The following is a 21,566-nucleotide window of genomic DNA, read 5'->3' as shown; positions in this document are numbered from 1 at the left end:
CAAGTGCAGTGCAAACAGCAGATGACACATTGCAGCTTCATTATGCGCCTAGAGGACAACCAGTGCTTTGAGAACTTGCTAACTCAGATACATTACATAAAAAATGGCACCAGCACTATTATGCATGGGCTCTATATAACAAACAATGTTAAATAAACACTGCTGGAAAAATACAAGAGCCCGGGTTTCTGCTGACTCCTCACTTTGTGCAGACAGAAACATTAACTATATATTTATACTGCGGGATAGAGGCAGTTTGAGTCACTGAGTAAAACAAAACAACAAAATCAAAATCCAGACCAAATGTCTAAACACACCTGAGAAACTTCTTGTACAGCAGAATTAGCCTATATTCAATTTTTAGTTTACAATACACGTGTGCACAACACATGACATTATAAACATGCTGACAAAAGGATGGTGAGGCTTGCTGTTATCCCCCAAAAAATTTGCATTTGAATTCGTTGCAAAAAGAAGTGATATGCAGTGAAACTGGTCAAAGTTGCCCACTTTGTACACTGAGAATAAAGTACGACGCTGAAGTTAGCCTCCGATTCGCCAGCCTCCGATTCGGCACTTAAGGGGAAAGTTAAGAGGAAATTGACGTAATGAGCAGAGCGACTGTTTGTACAATGATTGCCTGGTTTTTGTGACACTTCCTGCTGTAAAAACATTTTAGACATTTTAGGTTAGTCATTAATTGTGCCTGACACCCGCTATTGTATTTGTGAAACGTTTATTTTATTTGTGAAAATGCTAAGGGGAGGTTTCACCGTTTTTGTTTGATACCTGCAGACCTCATTAGACCTGGTCCAGATCAAAAACCGCTTTGCCTAGACTTCTCAAATCTGGCCTAGATTATCCTACAGAGGCTAAACATTCATTCAGACACAGTTTCTGATCTGTGAAACCTTTATGCTATGTCTGAAAATGCAATAAAGGCACATTTCACTGTTTTTTCATCATATAGACTGCATTAGACCTGGTCCAGATCAAAAACCGCTTTGCCTAGACTTCTAAAATCCGGCCTAAATTAATCTACAGGTAATGAAGATTCGTTCAGACACACTTTCTGATCTGTGAAACCTTCATTCTATGTGTGAAAATGCAATAAAGGCACATTTCACTGTTTTTTTATCATATAGACCGCATTAGACCTGGTCCAGATCAAAAACCGCTTTGCCTAGACTTCTCAAATCTGGCCTAGATTATCCTACAGAGGCTAAACATTCATTCAGACACAGTTTCTGATCTGTGAAACCTTTAAAGAATGGAAATGTCCCACAATACAGGTTTCACAGATCAGAAACTGTGTCTGAATGAATGTTTAGCCTCTGTAGGATAATCTAGGCCAGATTTGAGAAGTCTAGGCAAAGCGGTTTTTGATGTGGACCAGGTCTAATGCGGTCTATATGATAAAAAAACAGTGAAATGTGCCTTTATTGCATTTTCACACATAGAATAAATGTTTCACAGATCAGAAAGTGTGTCTGAACGAATCTTCATTACCTGTAGATTAATCTAGGCCAGATTTGAGAAGTCTAGGCAAAGCGGTTTTTGACCTGGACCAGGTCTAATGCGGTCTATATGATGAAAAAACAGTGAAATGTGCCTTTATTGCATTTTCACACATAGAATGAAGGTTTCACAGATCAGAAACTGTGTCTGAATGAATGTTCAGCCTCTGTAGATTAATCTAGGCCAGATTTGAGAAGTTTAGGCAAAGCGGTTTTTGACCTGGACCAGGTCTAATGCGGTCTATATGATGAAAAAAACAGTGAAATGTGCCTTTATTGCATTTTCACACATAGAATGAAGGTTTCACAGATCAGAAACTGTGTCTGAATGAATGTTTAGCCTCTGTAGATTAATCTAGGCCATATTTGAGAAGTCTAGGCAAAGCGGTTTTTGATCTGGACCAGGTCTAATGCGGTCTATATGATGAAAAAACAGTGAAATGTGCCTTTATTGCATTTTCACACATAGAATAAATGTTTCACAGATCAGAAACTGTGTCTGAATGAATGTTTAGCCTCTGTAGATTAATCTAGGCCATATTTGAGAAGTCTAGGCAAAGCGGTTTTTGACCTGGACCAGGTCTAATGCGGTCTATATGATAAAAAAACAGTGAAATGTGCCTTTATTGCATTTTCACACATAGAATAAATGTTTCACAGATCAGAAACTGTGTCTGAATGAATGTTTAGCCTCTGTAGATTAATCTAGGCCATATTTGAGAAGTCTAGGCAAAGCGGTTTTTGACCTGGACCAGGTCTAATGCGGTCTATATGATAAAAAAACAGTGAAATGTGCCTTTATTGCATTTTCACACATAGCATAAAGGTTTCACAGATCAGAAACTGTGTCTGAATGAATGTTTAGCCTCTGTAGGATAATCTAGGCCAGATTTGAGAAGTCTAGGCAAAGCGGTTTTTGATCTGGACCAGGTCTAATGCGGTCTATATGATGAAAAAACAGTGAAATGTGCCTTTATTGCATTTTCACACATAGAATGAAGGTTTCACAGATCAGAAACTGTGTCTGAATGAATGTTTAGCCTCTGTAGATTAATCTAGGCCATATTTGAGAAGTCTAGGCAAAGCGGTTTTTGATCTGGACCAGGTCTAATGCGGTCTATATGATGAAAAAACAGTGAAATGTGCCTTTATTGCATTTTCACACATAGAATAAATGTTTCACAGATCAGAAACTGTGTCTGAATGAATGTTTAGCCTCTGTAGATTAATCTAGGCCATATTTGAGAAGTCTAGGCAAAGCGGTTTTTGACCTGGACCAGGTCTAATGCGGTCTATATGATAAAAAAACAGTGAAATGTGCCTTTATTGCATTTTCACACATAGCATAAAGGTTTCACAGATCAGAAACTGTGTCTGAATGAATGTTTAGCCTCTGTAGGATAATCTAGGCCAGATTTGAGAAGTCTAGGCAAAGCGGTTTTTGATCTGGACCAGGTCTAATGAGGTCTGCAGGTATCAAACAAAAACGGTGAAACCTCCCCTTAGCATTTTCACAAATAAAATAAACGTTTCACAAATACAATAGCGGGTGTCAGGCACAATTAATGACTAACCTAAAATGTCTAAAATGTTTTTACAGCAGGAAGTGTCACAAAAACCAGGCAATCATTGTACAAACAGTCGCTCTGCTCATTACGTCAATTTCCTCTTAACTTTCCCCTTAAGTGCCGAATCGGAGGCTGGCGAATCGGAGGCTAACTTCAGCGTCGTGAATAAAGTGATCTATTGGCTGTTTTAAGGCTTCTGTGTTGGATTGTGTTATCCCTGCGTGTTATTGTGTGAAGTGGAAGACAATAGGCTTGATAAATAGGGACAATACAAACAGGGTCCCAGCACATAATACGAGGCATCAAACATCTGTTATCTTAGCCTGGTTTCTATTAAAAAGAGACCAAAACAACTCACCCACTCTGCTCCAGTTATACGCTATGCAGCAACTTTTCGTGTCCAGCACAGAGTCCAGGCACTGACAACACACGTCCGAGGCCGACTGGCAGCACAAACATCTGGTTTCAGCGGCCACCGACAGGCCACTTGATTCCAGCATTTAGACTCCACCGCAGCTGCCCCTCTTTCACTTTTCTCCTCAATTTCCAGCACATAGCCGCCACCGGCAGATCTCCCTCTTTCACTATTCTCCTCCATTTCCTTCAGTTTGTCTTCAGTAAACTCGATCTCAAACTGATAGGGGCGCCCATCGAAATGAAACCAGTCGTGTAAAACTGCATAAACTCTCAGCCGTGTTGTCCCTTCTGTGATGTCTGCTTCACTATGTTACAGTCTCTTCCAAGGAACGGCGTCCTCGCGTGTGACGTCGCGTCTAATCTCCCGCTTGTTTACGTGACTCTCCCGCATTCCCCTTTTCTTTCCTTTTTCTATTTTTTTATTTATTTTTCATCTGTCATATTATTTGTTCATTTATTTATTATCCTTCCTTCGATTGAATGTTTACTAACATTGCTAATAATTACCTTATTTTATTGTGATTTATTTATTATTTATGATTACTGATAGATATTGGAGCACCTGTCTGACCAAGGTACGTTTTATCAGTCTGTTTTCTGGGAATAATTGACATAAGGAGAAACCAGAAACAAGCCGGTTTTTTGTTTTTTCGTTTTGGAAAAAAAAACGGAAATCAAAATTTCAGTTTGTTTTCTCGTTTTTGGTTCTTATTTAACAAAACGAATTTACCACTCAATATTTTGTTTCCGTGGGTGGGCGGGTCCTCTGATTGGCTAGTGTGCTTCCTTGCCCTGTGCCCTTCAAAATAAAAGTTCCTCAATTTGATAATGTCGACAAAAATATTACTGTAGGCTAGTAGGCTACAGACACTAGCAGACATAGAGGACCCCATCACCCACAGTCAAGACTGACACGGCTTCAAATAACAATAATAGTAGGCTATTCATAATGAAAATGAGAACTTATGAAGTTATGATGACTTCAGTGTAGATGTTTAGCCACAAGGTGGCGCAGTTATTACACGAAGAGTAGATCTGAGGGCTTTACTACGACGGAGGCTCACAACATATCGTGTGTAGTGTCTACTCTGTACAGTGACAAAGACTGTACAGTATACTGTACTGTAGCGAGATTCACGCAACGCGTGAAATGTGAGTGACAGTGATCACAAATGAGAGCATTATGACTGATAGCTCCCCTGGTAGAACAGCTCCCTCAGTAAGTTGATTCATCCACTAGTGTGGGTTCGAGTCTCAGTTTAGGTTGTACCATTAATTAATGTGTTTTCTTTTCATCATTATGATCACATAAGGCTTAAGTTTGAGCAAATAAATGAGCAAATGAGCATTAATTCTCCGCCGGGCCGAGGCACCAACTTCCCTGCTTGTGTACGTATTTGTCTGCAACGGCTTATGACACGCGCCTTCCCTGCAGACTGACAGCCCAGGACAGGTGCTGAAGTGTGGGAGAGGAGGGAGAGACTGGGCTCCGCGGGGCTCTTGCAACTTGCAGCGGATCAGGAAGGGTGGAGGACCGACATGACAGGGGGTCTTGGTCTCCTGGTACCTGTGCTGGCCAGGAAAATGCACAGTGTACACGTGTACATATTTAAGTACACGTTCACATCCCTATAAACATGTACACAAGCAGGGAAGTTGGTGCCTCGGCCCGGCGGAGAATTAATGCTCATTTGCTCATTTATTTGCTCAAACTTAAGCCTTATGTGATCATAATGATGATGAGAAAAGAAAACACATATTAATGTTACAACCTAAACTGGGACTCGAACCCACACTAGAGGATGATTCAGCTTAATGAGTGAGCTGTTCTACCAGGTGAGCTGTCAGTCATAATGCTCTCGTTTGTGATCACTGTCACTCACATTTCACGCGTTGCGTGAATCTCGCTCCCCACGAGTGAAATGGCCACTTTGAAGTAGTATCTATATTGAACGAAGTTACTGTACAGTCACTGTACAGAGTAGACACTCTGTACTCACTAGCCTATAGGCACACCCCTCGCTTTCAATAATACACACGATATGTTGTGAGCCTCCGTCGTAGTAAAGCCCTCAGATCTACTCTTCGTGTAATAACTGCGCCACCTTGTGGCTAAACATCTACACTGAAGTCATCATAACTTCATAAGTTCTCATTTTCATTATGAATAGCCTACTATTATTGTTATTTGAAGCCGTGTCAGTCTTGGCTGTGGGTGATGGGGTCCTCTATGTCTGCTGGTGTCTGTAGCCTAACCTACAGTAATATTTTTGTCGACATTATTAAATTGAGGAACTTTTATTTTGAAGGGCACAGGGCAAGGAAGCACACTAGGACCCGCCCACCCACGGAAACAAAATATTGAGTGGTAAAGTCGTTTTGTTAAATAAGAACCAAAAACGAGAAAACGAACTGAAATTTTGATTTCCGTTTTTTTTTTTCAAAACGAAAAAACGAAAAAACGGCTTGTTTCTGGTTTCTCCTTATGTCAATTATTCCCAGAAAACAGACTGATAAAACGTACCTTGGTCCTGTCTGATGTTCTATTGTATAATTGTACGTACAACCCTGTTCTTTGTACATCTGTTTATATGTACAGCTGTTTTCAATAAAGCTCATTAAAAAAAAAAAAAAAAAAAGTGACTCTCCCGCATTTCCCCATGAGCACTCGATAATAACTTTTATAAACTACAAAGGATTATTAGGGTCAGCCAAAAAAAAAGAATCTGGCATGGGAAAAAAAAAATTCTGGCAAAAAAAAAAAAATCCACCAGGAGAAAATATTTGGCAAAAAAAAAAAAAATCCATCAGAAAATAAAAATCTGCCATAATTTTTTTTTTCCCCCACCGGATTTGTTTTTTATTTTGCCAGATTTTTTGTTTTTGGTTTTTTGCCAGAATTTTTTTATTTTTTTTTGGCTGGCTGGCTCTATGCTCCTTCGTAATAAACTGATAGGCAAGGTATAGGAACTTTGGCTGCATTATATGGAGTAATACACACACATTTTCATTCTTGAGCTGCTGGACTCTAACGTTACTTCACTCGGTAATCGGTCTAACTTGGTGTCACGGTGCGTTGGACCATGGGTTAAATTTATGCCGGAATATCTCTTTAAGTCTGTGGTATCAAGCCTATTGTCGTCCACTTAACACAATAACACGCAGGAATAACACAATCCAACACAGAAGCCTTAAAACAGCCAAATAGATCACCTTTATTCTAACTGTACAAAGTGGGCAACTAAAAAAATGTTCTGATGAGGTTAACGGTTTCATTTTCACATTAACCCTGAAATCTCAGGTCCTTTACGCTTTGCTTTGATTTTAATTGCCTTGAAACTTGAAATTCAGCAACAAACCCAATAATCTTATATGTATGATGACGTGCGTGCGGGGTCAAGTTAACCAGCCGAGACCTCACCACCTGTGAAAAACATCTGCTGGAAGCCCTGCATGCAAAATTAAAACACACTCATGATTCACAGACAAATAGTCAATAATGAATGAATGCAGGCCAGAGCGGGGCCAATCAATACCCAGTTCAGAAAGCAAGGTATTATGAACAACCTCCAATCTAGCGACCAGCACTCATACCAGTACAAGTCCCTACAGTGCCAAGAGTGGAACAAAGCCGATCCTGAAGCTGTGGCGTGAGTGTGTGTTTGTGTTTGTGTTTGTGTTTGTGTTTGACAGAGCTTCAGGATCAGCTGGCAGAGAGGGGATTCTCATCTGAGACACCAAACAATCCGGCCCGGCCAAATCATCTCAAAACAAAAAAAGGAAATTAGATCAAATATTGGAGCAAACCCTCAAAATCACAAAGTCAATTCAAATTCTGCTTGTACCCGGGAACACTGACTGTGGCAAAAATATTGTGGCCAAAAAATGCACTATAGCACAGAAACTGACCATCAATGCCTCACACAAGCAAAGGCTGTATTCACTTTGTCACGAAAGAGGTGGAGACAGGTTCTCACTTCCTTTTATACTGCGAGAAACAAAATGGTTTGAGAGGTTTATCCATGTCCCTGATCATCAGAAACTATACCCTCTAAGAAAAGTCAGGGTGTGGTATACTGTAGCTGAAAATATGTTGACTGTGGTTACACAATAAGAGAAAGACACATAAACGGCATATGTAAAAAAAAAATCATCATATCATAGCCATCATCTTATTCTACCAACTTCATTCATTATCTTCTCATTAAACTGAATTTACCCGATGTTTATACCTTTTATACATGCGTCTGCTATGGTCGAAACACTGTAATAGGCAGAAATTAAATAAGTTAATACTTATCTGTACTGCTATGGCATTGTAGTTTTCTGATTTGTCACTAGTCTGCAACTGCACTTCAATAAAACTTATACTGTAAAAGCCCCACTGTGACAGCTCTGAGCGCAGACTTAACTCCCCCTCTAGTGGTTTAGAGAGAGAACTGGTAAAAACCCATTGCAATCACCATTTTCACAACAGGCCAATTGAAAACAATCGTATCAATTCAGCAAAAAATGCAGTAGATTCAGCTTCTACGCTCTAATGCGTTTTTTACTTCTTACTGCACAACAATAGGAGGAGAATCCTGTGGCAGACACAAATGAACATAACACGTTTTTATTGTGTAAAGAATTTGGACAAATACTGTTATTAACCACGGTGTTTATTCTTTTAAAGGAATAATGGAACTCGCTCATGACGTTAAACCAAATGTATGGTAAATGCTGAATACCAAACTAGTGGATGTAGGAGAGCATTTATATAAAAAAAGAAAAGACAAAAACAGAATGAAAAAACTACCTTAGTGCCTATGGACTGTAATAACACGTTCATCATATCAGCTCAAAAGCTCATTATGTAAATGTCGTGTTTAGAGCTTATCATGCTGCTCACGGTGGAATAAAATGAATTAGTTTATGTTGGTTTAAACAAAGCATTCCTGGAGAAACATACAATATATGCTTATTTTCCAATTTTCTTTTTCTTTTGTGTTTTTTTCCAGCGGCTGAGGTAAGTGAAAGAAAGCACTCTAGAAAATTGACCAAATACATTACAGCTTCCTCCGACTCTGCCGTGTTCATTATTTTGCAATATTGAGGTCTTGTTGTTCATTTTGCAATTTTTACAGTCTCCATATCAATCACAAAACTCCCTTGGAGCCTCCGAGTCTGTGAAAGCAATGCTCATGATTGCTGTATTGATCATGGATGTCTAAACCATATAGGTTGGTCTGAAACCTTGTTTGTGTGAGATCATTTTTCTCACTGACCCCATGTATGCACCGAGCCTGAAGGGCCATGAGATGGTGAAAGCACGAATACTGGATGCACATAACTGGAGACTGAGCTTGTTTTGCTCAGAGTAAACTTGGCATGTGTGTGCACCATCCTGCACTTTGGCCATGACATCGATCCGCTGCTATGCCATTTTTTCAATTGTTTCCAATGTTATTCTTGTTCTGCTTATTGCACAAAAGATTCATTTTATATATACTGTATATTTTTTATCATATTTATACGATAAGATAAACTTTTATTGTCCCGTTCAAGGAAATTTGTCTTGGACTCTGTAGCTGCGCCATAAATGCCTTGATGGCCACAATGACAAAAAAACAACACACCTCAGCCATACCAACCCAGCAAACACAAGACATACCAGTATTGCACATATTCCATAACATAACACATATTGCACATGTCCCACAACATAGCACATACATACACCTCATAAATCCACCAAAGTAAGAGCACTATAAGAATTATTGCACAAACTCAAGCATATTATGGTGTGTTTTTCTTTTGTTTGAGTGGCGAGAGTAACCAAAGGACATTTCGTTACATGTATGCATAATGGCAATAAAAAAATCATGAATCTTGAATATAAATTAGCTACATCATGTTGCTATAGACTCAGAGAATAACGTTCATCCTTTGATTACACACAAACGAGAAGATTACATTGTTCTTGATTAATGTGTAAAAGGATGATGCATCTACACAACAATTGATTAACTACTGCTAATGCTCATACCGGAGTATATACGGCCACGCTGGAACATTTTTTTTAACAGACTTCAAGAATAAAGTATAGTTTTACGAGAATCAAGTCATAATATTACCACAGTGTTCCTATCCACACAGGAAAGTTAAATAGTGCAGTTGCAGTGACGACCCCGCTCAGGCTGCAGCGGGGACACGATTCATCCTATTAACCATTTTTCTACCACTTCAGTGAGTTTACAAACATTATTTTAAAGTCGAAAAACTACATAATGGGGCTGTGAAACCATACTGGAGTAGGCAACAACTTCACAAAATGCTCCACGGCCCTCATTCTAAAGGAATAGTTCAACATTTTGGCAAATGGGCTCATTGCCCATTCAACACGCTATGTGATAATAATATAACGTCACAAGACTGAGTTGTTTTCGAGGTAAATTCATGCAAAACTGCTGATGTGTATTCCCATTGGGGACAGTTTTTCAGCAAGCATTTTCCTCGAAAACAACTCTGTTTCGTAATGTTCAGATATTATCTCATAGCGTGGTGAATGTGCAGGTCACAACTTGTCCACAAAAGCGTTTTGGAGTTGTTGGATTGTGTATTTGATGAGTTTTTAACATGTCCGATATGTCCACAATTAACTAACTAACTAAGTTTGATGAGGGAAACTAAGAAATCCCATTAGCCTCTGTAGCGTAGCTAGGAGCATCTCGCCACTCTGCTCCGCTATTCTAAAAATAGCTTGCACCAACAATTAAAAATAACGAACCTTCTCCTAAAACTATAGGGATTATGGCAATGGGCCAATTTGCCAAAATGTTAAACTATCCCTTTAACAACTTTCCTCCTCTAAAACAACAGGTTAACATATTATGACTTTATTCTCTTAATATTATGACTTTATTCTGTAAAACTATGACTTAATTCCCGTATTATTATGACTTTTTCGCATAATATTAAGACTTTATTCTCGTAAAACTATGACTTTATTCTCAAAGTCTGTGGGGAAAAAAAGTCTAAATGTGGCCCTGATACTCGGTTGTACATAAGTATAGATCCATCAGCTATACTGTTATCAGGGGAGGTTACAGGGAGGCTGGAGTCGATACCAGCTGACGATCGTTAGCTTCAGTTCATCATATTTGAGATTTTCTTTTTGGTTTCACACTCTCGTCCTCGTGTCACCTCCCTGTTTTGAATTCAGCACATCAGCAATGACCTAAAATGTGAAACTGGTGTAACCACTGAAATTGGTTAAGTGGGTTGGGTGTCATGAACACAGTGTAATTTCTACTACTTCTCTTCCACAAACAGCATGACATTCAACTCCTGAGTCTGCAGCTTGTTGTCAGCGCTGCTTCGTAAAACAGGATTAGAAGAACTGTCAAGACCAGTGTAACATCATTACATGTGGTGCTAACTAAACCTAGATGTGCTAGTTTGAAAAGTAGGTAACACAGTTTGAGAAATGCAAGGACATTATTATTACATTATATTAAAGACATTATTTTTCCCTTCTCAGGCTCAAGAACAAAGCTATAGTCTGGTGAGTTGTAATTGATGTGTTGATCTGAGGACCCTCTCCGTCTGAAACACTGTAGTGATTCTGAAACACAGCTTCTACAAACCTAATCAACAAAATAAGGGCCAACCAGTACAGATTAAATACTAAACAGACTCATTACCAGGTTGAAGACGTGCTTGTGTCAGCAATATAACAAACTAAATGTGTCATCACATCACAATGGTAGATACAATCTGGTATTGTCTCTCCTATAGGCTCAGCTGCACGGGAATAAGCGTGTCCATTCAAAGTAAAATTGAAGCAGACATTTACATATTTTTCATATCTTACCTAACACTAGTCAAGATTGAAGTTTTGATTTCTGATTTGCAATCTAATTCACATTGATGGCATGAGTCAGTTTATTCTTCACAACATGGTGCATGTTATGTTGTAGCTTAATGAGGTTATTAAAGCAGGTGTTTCTATGTAAGTGGACCAGGCTGCAATTTGCACAAAAAGTGCCCGTGTGCCACTAGCAATTTCAAAAATATCTTTAGTAATCAGTGTCAGATGTCACATCTACTTTGTTCAATGTGACAGGTCCAGTGCCAGACGTGGACAGCAGAGGTAATTGCCTTTTTCCTGACACTCCTCCATCTCTTGAGTTACTGTGGAAACAAGTTTAACTCAGAAAAGAGCAGTGATACATTTTTGGGAGTGCGGAGGACAAGAAGGTGTGTATCTTTGCACTTTTGGCAGGCATGTGTGTGTGTATGTATGTGGGAGAGAGGTGAGAGAGAGAAAGATTGTGCCAAGGCAAAATTAAACAGCGACTCAACACAGCATTAAATCAGTGAATCTACTGTTTTCACAGTTCTTCATGTGCATAAAACAAATTCAACATCTGAATTCCAAAAAAAATACATGAAACCAAACTTGAAATTTGGAGTCACCCCCTTTTAAATCTCTTGTTATATTAATCCTCTTAATCCACATTAATCCTTAAGATACTGTAGCAGACATACGTACATAAAAAGGAACAGTTGACTTGCATCATATAATTATATTTTCCCATTTACCAGGATTTTGACATGTCAAAAAAACACATTTAAAATTTAAGAGTAATGCAGCTTTCCCAAAAAATGGATGATTCAGTATCTAGCAATAGCATTGCAGGGACTATTTCTTTAGCAGAAAGTCGTTCCAATAAAGCTGTCCAGAGCGTGTCTAAACATATCTGAATGGCCTGATGCCACTACGATGGTACATCTCAAGGGGTTTTATCCAAATAAACACATTTTCAAACTACCAGTAAGAAAAAAAATATGGGAGGTGTCTGTTTATGTATCGTCTAATATGCACAGCGATGCAGCATGTCTTTGGTCCTGTCTCATCATCTTTTCTCTCCCATCAAACCATTTTTTTCCATTTTTGTTTCAGTCTCTCATCTCATCCTCAATAACTTTCTCCCTGTTGCCCAATAGCAGCGAGACTCTGCGACACATTATGTTTCCATCTTTATTACTTTTGTTCCTTCCTAGCTGGCTCTTTCCTCTCTCTTTCCCCACCATGTAATAAGGTATTTAGTCATTAGATGGATACCCAGGGGGTGATATACACCCCGACAGACGTGAGAGACCTCTCTCTTCTCCGTCATCCATCTCTCCCTCCTGTGTCTCTAATAGGTTACTTAGTCATATGAGGTTTGCCAGGAGGGTTGCTGATTTAGAGACAGAGCTTTAATGGCTCCTGTCTCAACCGCATCCATCACCATCTATTACAACACACACTCAGAGAGACCAAACCTGCATACTGAACGACTGCAAAACTAATTTCCAAATGAATCTCAACGATTCTTTTAATAAGGTTATACAAATTGGTAAAGTGCAGCTTTTGTCTGAGGATCACCACTTCATTAATTATGATATTTTTTTTCTGTTGACTTCAAAGTAAAAGACGGATGTTTGCATAAGGGATGAGTTAACAATCATCATAGCAGCTGAATCTTATTTGAATTAAATAAAAACCATTATCCCATCTTTAAAGATCAAAGGTTGTTGTACGTGTCCCTTAAACAATTCACCTACTAAAACAAGTTAGGTAATGGAGAAGAGCAGACATCACAAAAGAGGAAACTATCATAATAATACTGACGTAGACTATGATACCTCTGAATAAATCTTGTTGATCCAGTCTGATGATTATGAGACACCGTAACTCAATTCTAAATACAGGAAAACACATGATATCGTAAACTCAACACATAATTAAATTGTGATGTTGGGATAATAAGAGTAATTAAACATTCGTGATGAGACTTCTATATAGTTGTTTGAAAACACCACATGGGCCGATGGGAGAAATATCATCCATCTGCTGCTCTGAACGCTAAATTGCACACAAACACACACAAATCAGAAGGCACATAAAAACACAGACTGTATGCACAGTCACAGAGGGAAGATATGAGGAGATTGTTCTCTGGTCCTTAAGGCCCTGCGCGTCATTTCGTCTTTCATGACTCATTTTCACAAATATGGGAGCAGAATGAAAACATTTTGGGGGACCAGACAGAAAACCACATGTTTCCAGTCAGAACAATCAACTTTCAGTAACACTGTCGACTGTAACAATATGATATTGCTTTCCACTTCTTAGTGGTGCTAGAAATAAAAGTAAATGTTGCAACATGATTGATATGCTTTTTTCTTGTGTAAGTGCATGCGTGTCCGTTATTGAAGACAACTCTATGAAGTGTGCACTCAATCCTTTCTCAAAGAGAAATTAAAAATTAACAAATTACAAGCACGTCCGCTGCATAATTAAGACATAAATCTCATGCATGTACTCGCCCATACTTGTCCATTAAACATATGTTGACCACACACTCGACACACTTGAGACAAATCTTCTGTTGATTACAGATAGTCACGTTCATTGCACTTGCATTGCAATGCTGAAAACAAATTATAAACCAGCAATGTATCCTTGATGAGGCTTCGGGCTATTTCCAGTCTCAGATGACAGGAACATAGTATATCAAAAAAAGAGCATCCACCATCTTTCCTCCTTTGAAATCATGACCGCCAACTTCAACAAGACGCAAGATAAAGATTCGTGGAAATCAAGCAAGGTGTTCATCTGAGATTAAAAAAAAAAAAAAAAAGCACATTTGCTCACTTGACTGTTGACTGATCTACTTTTCAATATCATGAGCCTGAAGCAAAAATACAAAAATGCATCATCACATGAGGAGGAATATCTTATATACCTATTCGGCACTCTATCCTGTGTCTCTGAATTATACACTATATGATCATATTGTATAATGCAGCTGCAAAGTACGTCTAAATCATTCTACTGGAATAAATGTAATAACCTCATGACGAGGTCGCTCGATTTCTCACTGAAGACATTTCTCCAAGGAATGAGACATTTGAGCTCTTTGGCATGAGTTTGATTTTCCAACGCGCTCTGACTTTCATATCATGACTGAAGGCTGAAGTTTGCCTCTTGATGGAAACAGTGACAGACAGATGGTTTGTCCAATCACCTGCCAAATGTTTTTGAAGGCACCTGCCCTTTTCCATCAAGTTTCCAATGAAGCCGTCCCCAGATGGTTCTGGGTAACAAACCATCTGCCGCGTCTGATGATTAAATGTCATGGATTAAAAAGTACATTATTTTGTCTCTAAAGTGGGGGAGAAATGGTAGGAGGACGAGATAGCACTTATTTAGTGTTACAATAAATGGTCTTCCATTGCTATGACTTTGAGAAAATCTATTTATTATTATCTTTACCTTAAAGGGATAGTTCACCCAAAATTCAAATTGCACTCATTATCCACTCACCCTCATGTCGACTAAGGGCTGGGAGAAGTTTCAGAGTCCTCCGTGGCTTCTCTGAGTTACAGGGGGTCTCGGCGTAGCAGTGCATGTCCATATAACGGTTGCAAATGGATACCAACTCTCTTCGTAACAAAAAGACACACCAAAAAACATCCAAATACCTCCATGCTGCTCGTATGTAATTTCCGTCTGTCGCGAGACGAACCGGGAAGAGGAGCTTCCGCTACAAGCAAGCTTGAAATATAGACTTATTAAATTTTTTTTCGGAACAATTTTGCATTTCGGGGCTTCAATACAAGACAGACATTACATACGAGCAGCATGGAGGTATTTGGATGTTTTTTGGTGTGTCTTTTTGTTACGAAGACAGTTGGTATCCATTTGCAACCGTAAATATGGACATGCACTGCTACGCCGAGACCCCCTGTAACTCAGAGAAGCCACGGAGGACTCTGAAACTTCTCCCAGCCCTTAGTCGACATGAGGATGAGTAGATAATGAGTGCAATTTGAATTTTGTTTGAGCTGTCCCTTTAATGTTACATCTGTATCATCTGCACAGGATATATATATGTCAAATAAAGGAGCTCTGTATTGATAATCAATAAAACATAGCAATGAGTGAATGAAATGAATTGTTTAAGTGAGTGAACGATAAAGCAATCCCCCTTCTAATCAACTTATGCTTTCTCTGTGCTTTTAGATCTTCCATCGCTGGGAGCCATTAGTCTTGCTGGAGTAAATGAAAGTATACTGTGATGTAGTCTTTTCTTTTTCTTCCATTCATTTCACTTCCTCGTTTTTCATTTCACTTCTTTCCCCTCTGACAGCTTCCTTTTGCTCTTCGTCTATAATCCTCAATCTATCACTCTTCATTAAACCTTCCACTTGTTTGCATTCTATTTTTATGTCTTTCTCCCCCCCTATAGTTTTCCTCTCTGTTGGTGGATTTCAGCGAAAGTGACAGCAAGCCCACCCATACACCCACTCCTCCAGATCACACACTCACAGAATCACAGACAACCACGGATAGAAACGCACAGCGCTAATAGGCTCATGCACACAAGCACACAGACACACACTCGCATGCTGACACGTGTGCACATTCATGCACACAAATTAAAAAGCTGCGACATATACGCACACACACACACACACACTGCACCTCCTCCACCCACGGCCTCTACGGTGCCTGCAGCCCTCTTCTCTCCCGTTGTTCATTCTTCCAGACGACATTGATCACTGAAAAACATCCATTTAATTCACGTATAGTAGCTACTTCCCCTTCGCTGCAGCTCTGTGGTGGATATAAAGAGCTACACAGAGTTCCTGCAAACACAATAAGAAACACCCACAGGGGCAACTGCAGAAACAATTTAATCAGATATACTATGTGAACATAGCAATTTCCCAGCACAGTTGTATTTCCAGGTTAATGGAAACACACAAAAATACAAACAAGCTGCAGACATTTAAAGCAAATCCCCTTTCTCTCTCTCTCTCTCTCTTTCTGCAGTCTGCTGCGGTGACTCATGTCACTTTATCAAAGTTTGCATTGATTGCGTCACCAAAGCAGGTGAAGCAACCAAAGACAAAAAAGACAGAATTGGTGTGAAATCAGATCGAGCCAAAGAGAGAATAAAAAACGACTGCATGCAGCGGTATGCGTAATGATCCACAGTCAGATGAGATGTGACTGGGAATGAAACTTAACGACCAGAGGAGCATATGTGACAGAAGGTGGAGGTGCAAGAGAGAGGGAAGGAGGGAGGGAGGGAATGCGGAAAGTGAGAAGTGTTGACAGACTGAGGGTGGATTAATGAACGATGGTTAATGACGAGCAAAGGAAGGAAGAGATGAGATGAGAGGAGAGGAGAGGTGTGAGGGCAGAAGATATGGGCTGTGCAGTTTTCTTTGAGTGGTAAGCCTAATTGACTTTTATCAGTGCTCGAGTGGTCTACTTGAGTCACAATAAGGACAAAAAAGATGATAGAGAGGAAGAGAGAGCGTGGGCAAGATGAAAAAAAATCACTCAAAGTAAAAAACAAGTGGGGGAAACAGATAACCATAGTGATTCATATTGAAGGGTAAAACATAAAGGCATCCCCTTCTGAAGGTTTTTCCTTCCTTTGACACTGGTGGCATAAATATTCATATGAGCACACGCATGGACAGTTTGTGTGAGCGTATATATCTGTGTGCATGCTCTATACGTACACACATTTAAGTAAGTGGGACAAATCCTGAATCGACTAGTACACCTGCGAGGAGCAGATTAGCCCGCCATCTATTTTGAGCAGGAATCAGCGGTGGGTAGTTGTACACAGAGCTGACAACAGGACCGGCCGTCCACTCCACGCTGCAGAACTGCGATTTGTCAAGCCTCTTTAGTCGGAGGGCTGCAGTGTCAAGAGGCTCTTTTGGCTTTTCTTGGTTCGCAAGAGCGTGATTTAGAAAGCTCAAAAAGGTAAATAGTCTGAAGTCAGCAGTCGAAGACCGTTTATAGTTTATAAGGCTCCAGGATGAAGGCGAAGCTCCACATGAAGCACAACACGATGACGGATCGTGACGTGATCGACAGACTGAAAACTGCCCTATGAGCAAACAAATACAAAAAATATCACATGAGCTACGCTACTAAAGACAGAAATTTACTTTTTATGTCATTGAAGGTGATTAGAACAGAAAATACGTACTAAATTTTTCAAGCGATCTTCTCATAGATATCCTGAACAGCATTCACGAGGGCCACAAATTGCATTTTTGGGATAATGTTACCTGCTTATGTAAAACTGAAGTAACAGTGTCAGAGAGAAGATGCATGAAGTCAGTGAACTGACTTGTTGAGTGATGTTTCGATTATTAGCAGCATCATCCACCAGAAAATACTGCCTATACCAAACCAAACAGAGATGAAACCCTTGAATATACCATGAAGAGAAAGGAAGGAAAGATGTTTTCTCTTTTTGTTTGCTTATGGGTTCAACTTTTTATGTGTAGAACAAATTTTAAGTTGAAGTATATATTTATATTTAAGACCCAAACAAAAACATTTTTGAACTTAGTTTATTTTAGAAATACAGCGCGTCGCCAATTTCTTTTGGAGAAAATTATCGCAACAAATCAAGATAAGGTGGAAATGCATGACAAAAAATGGGAAAAACTTAGGTTTGAGTAAGTAGTTACTCTAATTTTAGTAGTTTTACATCCCTTTTTGTTGTAGTTGTTCGTTTTTGTTTTTATTTTTGTTTTGTTTTCACTTTTCTGTCCTGTTTTGGTCCAGTTTTATTATGTCGTGAGGTTTGTTCTTTCCTTTGTTTTCTGTTTGTCTGTTTTGGTTAGTGTATTGTCAGTGTATACATTATATATGCTATTGCCCGTTTCCATTAAAGAAAAAAAAAATTAAGTTGAAGTCTATTTAGAAAAAAGAAGTGAATTCCTGCTTTCCTGCACCTCATTAGTTCATATCTGCAGCGATACTTAAAAGTCGACGCCACATTTTATCGTCTGATGCTGGTAGATCTCAGCCTCCTTCTGACTGAGGGTGAAGGAGTAAATGAAAAACATTAATCTCTCTTACTATACATCTTGGAAGATGTTTAGTGTCTGCTATTATCATCATACACACAGTGCTTCCTCCAGGGGGGAAACACACTCATGAATCAAATAATCTCCCCTTGCCTCCCAGTGCACTGCATGCAGTACCAGGGACCGTGTTTCCTCAGGGGGGAACTCTGCTCGCACACATCACACACATTCACCATCTACTGTACTGCTGTATATGAGCACATGAACATGAATGAATCCCCACTGGCTCACACACACACACACACACACACACACACACACACACACACACACACACACACACACACACACACACACACACACACACACATACATACACACATGCTGGAAAATGCATGCGTGCATGAAGACATTTACCCTTTGGCTCACACACAGTTCAGAACACATTACGTGTTACTCACATTTGTATGTTATTTTATTCATCTTTCTGTAATAACACTACTACTACTACCACTACTACTACAAATAATACATAAAGAAATGTTTTAGACTTGTATATGTATGAATTTATGTATATTTATAGGCTACATGTATGATATTCTTACTTGCCCTCAATTTCCTCCTCTGGCTGGAAAGCAGTGTTTTGCATTGCATTTATGAAAACAAATGATAAATATTTGTATCCACCAACCCACCCACATATGCAGAAACCAAACCTAACTTCATAACCTAACTCCCCCCCCCCCCTCGCAATCAAATGCACACACAGACACATTCACACAAACGCACACACCAGGGCACATAAACACAACATGTTGTCATAAACTGTCAGAGAATGGAGCAGCGTATAACCTGACAATGCAGCACCATTGCAGCATTACAAGACAGACACTTTGCGTGCCACCAGGCTCCCAGTGGCTCTCTCGCAGCAACTACACACTCAGACATGCACACACACACACACGCACACAATATAGGATAGATATACCCCCCCCACCCAACCCCACCAAACACATACACACACACACAACATTTTCCTCAAGTTTAAGATAACAGGGAGGACAAATAACCTCATAAATTAATCTCCACTTCATTTGATTGAGTGTGTGCGCGTGCAGATCACAAGTGTCACACCTAACCTGTAACTCACACCCGCTCCTTACAACAGCTGGAGAGTTCTCACATAAATCAACACACAGACACACACATACACACACTCTCTTTCTCTCTCTCCCTCACACACACACACAGACTCACTCGCTTTTCCCATCAGTCATTTGGCTTCCAGTTTGCTGTTGTCAGCAGCAGCAGCAGTAACATTTTTTTGTCTGGTGTGTTTCTACTACCAGAGGTAACAAGTGTGAAAGCCTTACCTCGGCTCCCCTGCAGATGCTTTACAAGCTGGGGTGAACATCTCGCAGTCAGAAGACGGTGCAGCAGCATTAGCAGTGGACCAGCTGCCAGAGCAGGAGAGGTTGAGTCAATGTGTGTAAGAGAGAGAGAGAGACAGAGAGAGATAGAGAGAGAGTAGGGGGAGAGGGAGTGCATATAGGGGGAGGGTACAGCGATAAAGCACAGGGTAGGGCAGAATTATGAGATGAGACACAGCGAGAAAATGTGTGTGTGTGTGAGAATGGGAGATGTTGTTACCATGGAGAGGGATACGCCTAAACTCCTTCTAAAGCCTTTTAAGACAGAGGGAGTAAAAGAGAGACGAAAGAGAAAGTCAAGCTGAGAAGGGCAGGAAATTTATTGGCAGAGGCAGAAAAGACAGACTGGAGGATTAAAGGAGGCAGAAGGAAGAAAAAGGAAATTAATAAGGGAGGAGGAGGAGGGAGGGAGGGAGGAAAGGAGGAGGCGAGCTATAGGGCGCAGAAAAAGTTAAAAGACCACGACCCGGGGGCAAGATGAGCTCTCTACTCATCCTCGGTGCTGACAGCGGCATCACGTTGGGTTTGACAAAGGTCAGAGACGGATACTTTCAGTACTCCATCATTATTTTCTGTGAACACAAAAGCCAAATCTGAAAATCTAATTTCAGGTCCTGACATGAGCATAACCTTTGCTAGCTACTACAGCGAACAGTAATAATAATAATAATAAAAAAGAAAGCAGTGGGTTGCGAGGCAGAACGGTTGTAATGAATTCAGTTTAAGCCCTTTTAAGCTGCTTATTTTACCTGGAGAAATCATCACTGTGAAACCAAACAACATCCAAAAAAACAACAACCAGACACTACACATGTTTTGTCTAGACTGCACAGCATTCAGGCAGAAAACACAGTATCCATAATGAGCTCCTTTAGGTTTCTTATTCAGTCTTAAGAAAGAATAAACTTTAAGTTCATAATTTACAGCTTTAATTGACAGTTGATCTTACATTAGTATCTACAATACATTAAAATTAATTTAAAAAATGAATGATTTGATCCTTAAAATATAGCCTATTATTGAGATACAGTATAGTGACTTATAGCTTAAGCTTGAATTAAGCTAGGTTTTGTTTCAGATAGTGACTCAGTTCATTGGAATTACCCACTGAATTACCAAGATTTTTTTCTTCTTTCATAGCTGCTATAGGGAGAATACATACGGTACATATACAGTCAGTTTTAGGTTGAGCCAATGCTAGCTGCAGCTATTTCATCAGCTAGCTTTCACATGATATAGCACTCCTTCCTTAGGCGTCTGCTTAGCTTTTTCTCTGCTCTAATAATACATCCATGATTCACACAGTGTCGGCAAAATGGAAAGAACAAGCAAAGAGTGTTCACACCATTAGACACATAGTGCTTGCATCATATAACCTAACGAGCAGCAAGTGAAATCATCTACAAACAAATTACACATTTAAAATGGTAAAACAAATGCATTACTTGATTATTATTATTTAGATGTTCGTCACGGAGGCTTCATGGTCATTTTACCTACTTAACACCAAGTGGGGAATATTGACACGCTCCGAATTGCAACCCTGAGTCTGGATTTTCTTTGTGTAGTTATGATCTGCTATATGATAAGATGTGAATGTGTCATAACTGGGGATGACAGCTTCTATAGAGCCCAGGGATTTTCTATGGATTTTCCAAGCCTAAGCCTGCATCCTCGGCAGCAATACAAAGCCAGAAAGCAGTTACTGCTGGCTGGTTGCTGTTTTTTGTCTTGTTATTGCTGATGTTAAA

The 21,566-nt window shown here is 39.6% G+C and overlaps 1 protein-coding gene across 1 annotated transcript in view; it reads right to left on the bottom strand.

Moving 5' to 3' along the window:
* rap1gap2a (RAP1 GTPase activating protein 2a) overlaps positions 1-19,872 on the bottom strand; it is a 136,289-nt gene extending 116,417 nt beyond the window's left edge. The window contains exon 1 of the mRNA XM_085794859.1: positions 19,759-19,872. Within this exon, the coding sequence (XP_085650985.1) occupies positions 19,759-19,799 (41 nt within the window). The 5' untranslated portion in view covers positions 19,800-19,872. The remainder of the gene's footprint in view (positions 1-19,758) is intronic.
* Positions 19,873-21,566: the final 1,694 nt, after the last annotated feature.

This window comes from Trachurus japonicus, chromosome 13 (assembly GCF_045865225.1).
Source record: "Trachurus japonicus isolate A0001 chromosome 13, Traja_1.0".
In the NCBI taxonomy this organism is placed as follows: domain Eukaryota; kingdom Metazoa; phylum Chordata; class Actinopteri; order Carangiformes; family Carangidae; genus Trachurus; species Trachurus japonicus.
Note: the sequence above shows the minus strand (reverse complement) of the source record. Positions and strands in the feature narration are given on the sequence as shown.